The 9,085-nt window shown below is 36.3% G+C and overlaps 2 protein-coding genes across 2 annotated transcripts in view; both read right to left on the reverse strand.

Moving 5' to 3' along the window:
- Positions 1 to 9,085, reverse strand: part of LOC117105332 (toll-like receptor 2) — a 22,015-nt gene that overhangs the window by 3,721 nt on the left and 9,209 nt on the right. The gene's annotated exons all lie outside the window — the stretch shown is intronic.
- LOC117105367 (toll-like receptor 13) lies at positions 5,671 to 8,634 on the reverse strand. Its single transcript, XM_033246496.1, has 2 exons — positions 7,103 to 8,634; positions 5,671 to 6,654 (listed from the first exon to the last, which is right to left on the reverse strand). The coding sequence occupies exons 1-2, from the start codon at positions 8,554 to 8,556 to the stop codon at positions 6,126 to 6,128; spliced, it is 1,983 nt and encodes a 660-aa protein (XP_033102387.1). The 5' UTR covers positions 8,557 to 8,634; the 3' UTR covers positions 5,671 to 6,125.

The following is a 9,085-nucleotide window of genomic DNA, read 5'->3' on the forward strand; positions in this document are numbered from 1 at the left end:
TATGAATTCTAAGGCAGGTGAAAATGCAAATGAGTTAATTGTTTTTAAGTAAGTATTTGTTGTTGTGCCTGCATTTAGACAATAGCTCGGTTCTTTTGTTTAGTATTGACTGTTTGTCTGAATATATCATGTGAAGTTTTTCGGTTATGCATAGGTTGCAGCGTTTTGTTTTTGAAGAGTAAGCCGATGCTCTGTCGATAATAGACCATTTGATATTGTAGGGTGTGTTGCTGTCTTTTAATTTCCATACGTATTTGGAGAGTACATTGCTGTTTCTGTGTTTGGGGGTGTTAAAAGTGTATTTGTGGTTTGTGTATCGGGTTTTGAACGGTGTGTCGGTGAGCCCGATGTAGCATTTTGTGTCATCATTTGAGTGGACAGTGGCTTGTAGATGATGGATGAGGTGAGGCAATTTCCAGAGAGTGGACATTCATCTTTTTTCCTGCAATTGCAGAGTTTATCTGACTGTTGTTGCTTAGCAACCAGAAGCTGTTTGTTGTGGGCTCTGATTATACTGCCCATGTTTCTTGAGCAGCTATAGCTGACTTTAACATTGTTCTTGTTGAACAGCTTGTGCAAAATGTTGCTACTCGGAAAATGTTTCTTTACTAGGTTAAGGAATGATTTTCCGATGTTGGTTTTAACTCCTTTGCTGAATGGTGGGTTGTACCAGATTATTTGTCTGCTTCTATTACTTTTTTTGGATTTTGGTTGTGGAGGCTGGTATTCCATTTTGTGCTGGAATCCGCTGTTTTGCAGAGCTTGTTCGTAGTCGGGGGCGGCTTGATGAAATGATTCAGTGGAATCCGATATACTGGATATGGGTCTGTTAATGGATGCGGGAATTTGGTTCAGGATAGATGGGGGATGGTTGGATTTGGTGTTGACGTAGAGTAGTTGGTTGTTTGGTTTGCTGTAAGGCTTGAAGGACCCGTTTTTTAGGCTGAGTGTAACATCGAGGAAGTTGGTGGTGTGGATGTTCGCCTGTATGGTGATACGGTGGTCGAATGCGTGGAAGATGGATATAATAGTTTTCATTTTGTCGCATTGCTTTGGTGATAGACTCAAAGATCATAAAGAAAACTTCCAAAATAAACCAAGCTGTAGACTCATAAACCCATCAAAATCAGAAACCGGACTCGTAAGCAAGACCATCCTCGACCGGATAAACCGTGACCTGCTCACAAAACCCAAATGAACCAATGGAAAAACACCGCTGCTGTCACAGAATGGTTCAAACACATCCCATACAAATCAAGCAGCACATTCATCTCCTTTGACATCGTGGAATTCTACCCATCCATCACTAAGAAATTGTTAACAGATGCGATCCAGTACGCACGAAAGCACACCAGCATCTCCGAACACGAGGCTGAGTGTAACATCGAGGAAGTTGGTGGTGTGGATGTTCGCCTGTATGGTGATACGGAGGTCGAATGCGTGGTAGATGGATATAATAGTTTTCTTCATTTTGTCGCATTGCCTTGGTGATAGACTGTTCATGACGGCGAGGCCATCATCTCGGTAGAGACCGACGTTGGTTTTGCCGAGTGTTGGGATGAGGGAGGAGAGGACGAAGGATCCGACAAGTTCGCATATTTCGGCCCCGTCGAAGCTTCCCATAGTAACGTCAAACATGTCATCCGAGTTTTTCTTGGTCCATGTTGAATTGCTACCAAACAATACTGATTTTCGAGAGTTCATGATCTGTCTCTTATACACATCTAGATGTGTATTAGCTCAAATACTACACACAGTGAGCTTTTGCAGACTAAAGGTTCCATTATACACTTGCCTAGGGCCTATATTCATTTCTTCACTAAACTACCTAGTCAACTGACAAGAAAAACCATGCCTTTATCTGTATATTTATTCCTGATATTTGTAAATATATCTTTTTTAAACACTTCTCTTAAATACATATAAAGCCCGGAGTTTACCCTGACTATCGCACAGATGGGTTCCCATGGTGGGAGGGTCATGAGAAGAGAGCTAGCATGTTTTGTCGCTGGAAGACAAATTTTACATATGGGGTGGGGGAGTCTTTGGCTCTTTTGAAAAGATTTTGTTTCCTAGACTTCTTACATTATGAGACTTCTATTATTGAATATCACTCTGAATGCAGTTTTTCCCTACTTTGCTATGGACAATTAATAATTATGATGATGAAGAAGATGATGATGATGAGGAAGCTGTGCAAGATTAATTAACAGGCCCTTTGATGTGAAGTGTCAAGCCAGGCCCGTAACCGTTGGGAATTTGGAGAAATTATGGTCGTCGTCAAATGCACACAGTCGTACAATAGATAATTTTTGTATAGAAAGTAATATGAAACCCATAAAATATCAGTTCAGAATTCACTTTAGTTTAATGCATTTTAGGCTATAATCGCTATCTTTTATAAACAAATTTACTTTTAAAGAACAATGCTTTTAAAGATGTATAGAAAGTAATATGAAACCCATAAAATATCAGTTCAGAATTCACTTTAGTTTCATGCATTTTAGGCTATAATCGCTATCTTTTATAAACAAATTTACTTTTAAAGAACAATGCTTTTAAAGATGGCATTTTGAGATTCTTTCTAAAAAAAAAATAGGGAGTAGTACAGCTTTTTGTGTTGCAATGTTTTCTGTTTTAATGAGATGTTTTTCACTTTGTTATTTTCTTTTCTGGGATCTGCGGAGGACCAGGGATTTTATCCATGAGCAGTCCCCCAAGATAAACAATAAAAGAAAGAAAGAAAAGTTTAATGATGTGTGAGATAATACAATGTAGGCCTGACACAAAAGTGGATGCTCATTCGTGGAAACCCACAAAAGGGAAACGAAAATTACCTGAAATCCCAATAGAAAATGTACCAGATTCCTGCACCAATTATGATGATGAGGAGAACTATGCAGGATGGAATGACAACTGTGATAATAAGAGACAAGCAGTATAATGAGTCTGCATCAAATTCCAATAGATGGATGGTGATGTTTGAATTTACTCTGCATTTGAGTGCATCCAAATTCTGTATGGTAACATTTGTATCATTTACCCAGTGTCGAAACCAAACCAAATCACAATTACATAACAAAGGATTTGATTGGATGTTTAGCTGCTTCAGATTCTTTAATTTCTGCAAGCCTACGTTCTCATTGATTGCAGATAAGTTGTTGTCAGCCATGATTATGTTTTCTAATAACCAGGATCCATGAAAAGCATGTTCTGGAAGTCTTATGATTAAGTTCCTCTGTAGATTGACAGAATTTAAGCTTTCAAGTCCACTGAATAGTTTTGAAGGCAAACTTGTGATATCATTACCAGATAAGTCAATAAATCTGAGACTAATGCAATTGACAAAACTCTGCTCTTCGATTATGAAGATTGCCGAATTGGAAATTGAACAATTTTTCAACTTCACTAAGTCCATAAGCAACAGATTTTTAATTTTACCAAGATTGTTGTTGTCAAAGTGTAATACTTCCAGTGCATATAATCCTTTAAAGGGATTCCTCTTTGACAAACGATTGTCCAATCCGTTATTGCCTAAATTCAGATATTTTAGGTTTGGTGAGAAAGTTTGTAAAGTTATTTCATCCAGACTGTATATTGTATTTCTAGACACATCAAGGCTCTCAATAGTTGTTGATAAATTCTTGCCCAAATTCAAAGTTTTAAACCGATTTTTCTCAAAATTGATGCTTCCGAGTTTGTGAAATTTATACCAATCAGTATGAGGTGTTCCAGTAAGTTTATTATTAAAGAAATCAATATGTCGTAAATTTACACAGCCATCCAAATCATTTATATTTACAAACCGTATTTGACAAAACCGAAAGCTGAGGATTTCTACTGACGGCAAGTACTGACACCATTTACCTTTGAGAAAATTAAATTGATTTCCATCCAAGTATAATTGCTGTATGTTATTTAAACCATTGAAAGCATTTTGGCTGATACTCTCAGATTTCAGAAGATTGTAAGAGAGATCAAGAATTGTCAGATTTGGTGTTGTCGAAAAAGAATTATGAGTTAATTCAGTGATATTGTTTTTCTGCAGAAAATAAACCTCAGCATCAGTTGGTAACTGAATCGAATCAGGAATATGTGTCAAGTTGCGTTGTGAGCAGTTCACTTGATGACGGTATCTAATATCATCTGTTCCGTTGTAGAATACAAGGCAGTAGGTGCATGAACATTCCACCGGGCATCGAAGAATTTCTAGCGATGACGTTGTGTTTAACAACAACGGATTATGCTGGTAGCACAATAAATGTACATATCTATTCATAAACAACAGAACAATGATTAATCTTACCAGCTCCATGCTAAAAATCAGTGTCCAGATTAATTTTAATGTTGTTGATGTGTCTCTGTCTGTATTCAATTGGTTTTTGGCATTCCCCAAGTAGTAAACCTAACACTATGTTGATTCAAATGTTTCACTTTCTTAATCATTTTTATCTTGAATGAAAACATTGATTATGAATGCTCTGTTTTTTTTTTAAATGCTTGATATGTGTTATGTTACTTTCTCAAATGAAGCTTAGATATTATCTTTTCATGTCACTAATTCATACGAACAACAATTTACTAGAAAAAGATTAATCACTTTCTTTTAATGACAATCCTTTTGTTAAAACAAAGCGTTATATTCTCTGAGAGACCAACACAAATATCCTATAAATCATAAAATGGATAGCACTAACAAATACACATACGCTTTGAATTGCATTTTGTTGCGTTGCAAAAAATGAACAGAAAATGAAACGAAGGTCTCAATGAAACTTATCTCATCAAGAAACAACTGAGAAATGTATAAATTACTTTTGAACTTAATTGAAAATATGAGGAAACTAATTAATCGAAAGTTAACTAGATATCATGTGCTTTTTTTCCCAGAGCTAATAAGCATTGCAATTGCCTTTTTATATAATAATTTACAGTAACTTATTAGTTTTTCAATTATAGAAAATGCATATATATAATACCGTTTTTATATATTTTTCATAGGTTCTTTAATTGGTTGACATACATATTAAAGCTCTGTTAAGACCATCCCATTTTCTTTGGCAAATAAATGTTGTATGATGCGATGTCATAAAAAACATATTTAGGTATGTCGCATTTATTGTCAAATAAATTTTGATAGCCTGGACATACATCTAAATAAAGTGAAAACTTAATTGTTTCTTAATCTGTCTCTCACTAGAATAATTTAATGTATTGCAACATTTTCTTTATAAACAAAATGCAAGAAAAAAGTAAACTCTGAAACAAAGAGTATAGAACTGCTGAGGTCCGACTGCATGGTTTCGCTGGAACACAACCCTATCTCAAAAAGTACTTCCACGAAGGAGTGTGTCCTTCAAAAGAACGTAAAAGGCGTTCGTATCGAACGCATGCTGCACGTCTAGAATGTATTCTAGAGTTTTGAAACGCAGCAGACGTTCGATACGAATGCGTACTGCGTTTTTTTTTTGGGGGGGGGGACACGCCCCTTTCTAGTAGTACCTTTTAACGCTCCATTGCCTGCATACAAAATAAGAAGGGACACGCCCCTTTGTAGTAGTACCTTTTAACGTTCCATTGCCTGCATACAAAATAAGGGCAGTCGGACCTCTTGCAGTTCTATACGCCTTGATAGAAAAACTTCATAAACTATGAACGGACCTAAGCTAAATTATTGTACACAGAGACATTTTAATGCTGATTCTTACTAACTTTTTATGTAGCCATAAGGTACCGCACTTTAAATGCTTGCTCAGGCTAAACTACATACATTATATTTTGTGCATAAATTTTCAATCTAAAGCAAGGAGCATTGCCCCATGTCTTGCCTAACTCATATGAGTATTATTCGAGCAGCTGAGCTATTAGACTCCAAATAAACCCAACGCTTGCTGGGTTTTGAACAGGGGTCAGCACAAAAGAATCTCTTGACCAACCACTCAGGTTTGTGCAGTACAACTCTGTACTTTAAATGATAACATTTTATTTTTGTTACTTCTATTGATTTTGCGTATCTTTAAATACAATTTCAACAATAAACACTGGTTTTTTTATTTCACATTTTAGAATATATTTTGAACTCAATTTTATTCAAATTATTGTAGACTTCTAATATAGTAGAGAAGTCAGTTAATAGTATTAGGCGATCGTAGTTCTGTTTCAAGCTTGGTCCAAAACAGCCGCCGAGCAGTTTCGTCCTCAGGCCATCTGATGTAAGATTTCTTACGTAGGACTTGTTGCAACTTCAGCGGTATATCCTTTGTAGTAATCTTCTCCAAAAGCACGACGATAAAGAGATCTTCGCTGTTCTCCAACAAACGCCGCCTAGCCATCTCGAGCTCAAAGTAACACCACTGACTCCTCAGAAAGTTTTTTGTCAGGATCATGATTGTCTTACGACTGGAACTAATGGCTCGTGCGATGTTGTCGACAATGGAATTTCCCGGCATGAAATCACGGTAGTCGATGCACAGCCGAAAATTGTATGGGTCATTTTCAAGCGTAGGATGTAGCACATTTGAGACCCATTTGCAGTCTTTACTGCTGTAAGAAATGAATGCATCAAAGATGTTGCCCTGCATGTTTGGTGGTTCATCAATGTCTTCATTTAGCTGTTGGTATTGTTTGCGAAGTTTTCTTCTTTGATGTAAATATCTGATTATCAAAGAAAATTGTATTCATAATGTAATTAATGACATCCAGTTTAGAAATGATTGTTGATAGTCAAAATCCGGTCGGGAGATTGTACCATAAACAGGAATGTGTTGATAACAATGAATGTATGTTTATACATGTTAACCCAGTGGTATACAAGACACATTCTTATTGTGCACTTTAAACGAAAGAACATATATGTTCACATACATTTAAAATAATAAACCAGATAATAGTACACTATTTAACTAAGCAACAAGTAGTTTATAAAACAATTATAAATTGAATTAATAATAATAATTAGAATTTTAAAAATCAATAAACATTTTTCTTTATTAAATTCCAATAATATTTGCATTTTCAAAATAGAGAGATTTTAAGAATAATTTTGGGCCACATTAAATTATGAATATCGAGGTTTGCTACTTTTTAAAAAAGGTCTTATTACCTTATATCCCAGCGAAAGTAATATAGTATACTTGCAATTATAACCAGTACACCTGCAATTGAAACAATAATGACCACCCCATGGGAACTACAGCTGATTGAATCTATAAGATCCAAATCCAAGAGTGGACGAAGGGCTAACTTTGGCGGACCATTACAGATCACATCATCAAAATTGTACACGTACGGTCTGACGTCATTGGACTGGAGCCAGCTGATGAACCATACTAGATCGCAGTTGCATTGAAACGGATTTGTGTAGAAAGAGATATCTTCTAAATTATGTAAGTGTTGTAGACCAAATGATTTGGAAACAGTTTTGAAGACATTGTTGTCAAATAGCAGCGAGCTGATTTGATTTGAACCTTGGAAAGCATCATCACCAATGTTGTCAATTTGGTTGTGGGAGCAAGTAACAGTCAGCAGATTTGGTAGTCCACGGAACAGCGTGCTGGGAACTTTATTGAGTAAGTTGTGGCTCAAAACGATGACTTTCAGGTTTAAGCAGTTCTTAAACACATTATCATCCAATGTTGTGACACTGTTGAAACTAGCATCAAGTATTTCTAATGATGTCAAGTCCTGAAACCATTCTTTTTTTATGGTTTTTAAATTGTTTGTATACAGATAGAGTTTAGTTAAGCGTTTTAATCCTCTGAATGTTTGGATAGGGATGTAGTCTGAGGATAATTGGTTGTCATTTAAATTAATAAGAGATATATTCTTCATGCTTTTAAAAGCATTTTCATTGAGCTTATTGATGCTATTTGAATATAATTGTATTTCTTCAACATGGTTTGATCCAAAGAAAGGTTCACCATCAATTTCTGTGAGAAGGTTACAACATAACTGAATGGTCTTTAACTTAGGAAGGTGTTGAAATAAATGACTTGGTATATCCTTCAGAACATTAGAATCCAAATGAATCTCTTCTATATCTGAGTTATCAGAAAAAGCGTAATCGTCGATTGCTTCAGCTTTAATGAACGTCAACCTACCGACTGTAAGCTGAGTGAGCCCGTTGAACCACTTTCTGCTGATTTTTTTAATGGTTTTTTGAACTGCAATATTCAACACCTGCAGTCGAACAAGTCCAGCAAAAGCATTCTCATCGATGGAAATCAGTATGTTTTGGGAGAGGTCGAGAAAGGTCAAATTGGGGGTTGTATTAAAGCTATAGCCACTTAGGGCACTGATACTATTGTCTTTCAGCAAGTAAACACTAGCATCTACAGGCAGTTTGTTCTTATCTGGAGTAATAGTGAGATTCCGGTATGAACAATTGACGAGACCATGTGAAGCACAGGAACATACTTCAGGGCATGCAAGCTCCGTAAATTTCTGGATGTGTCCACCGGATTCATGATGCAGTGAGACACAACTGAGGAAACACCATGTAGCCATGCCAAATAGGTATTGGGAGCTTAGGTTTCGTCTCCTAGAAGCAAGTGACATCTTGATTGTATTATTCTGTACTACAGAATAGGGGAGCCTCGCAAAATAAAGCAACGCGTATATATACCCGTCTACAACGCGTGGTTGGGGATTATAATCTCTTCGCGTTGCTGACGAGTGGTTTAAGATACTGATCAAAAATGTTGGACGATTCCATTTCGCGAGTTAGGGTTCGTTTTCCGACGTTTTTGTTCTACTTGTTTGCGTCGGTTTATCTCGTGATTTTGATGTACTGTAATTTATCGACAAGTCTCTTTTCTATGTTTTGTCATAAGTTTCATTCATTATTATGAATTGGTTTTAATACTATATCCTGTCATTTGTTATTGAGCTATTCTGTAAAATTTAAAACCGAAATGTCGAATATTAAGACTCGAAACCCACTGAAATTTCCTATACACTTTTATACTGTATTATAATCAGGCCCATAGGCGTAGATCCCGGGGGGGATGGAGGGGATATATCCCCCCCCCCAATATTTGACAAGGGGGGGATGGTCCATTGAATCATCCCCCCCAATATTTTGACT

Source organism: Anneissia japonica, unplaced genomic scaffold (assembly GCF_011630105.1).
Source record: "Anneissia japonica isolate Jap-2015-1 unplaced genomic scaffold, ASM1163010v1 scaffold287726_len2788222_cov184, whole genome shotgun sequence".
Lineage (NCBI taxonomy): Eukaryota > Metazoa > Echinodermata > Crinoidea > Comatulida > Comatulidae > Anneissia > Anneissia japonica.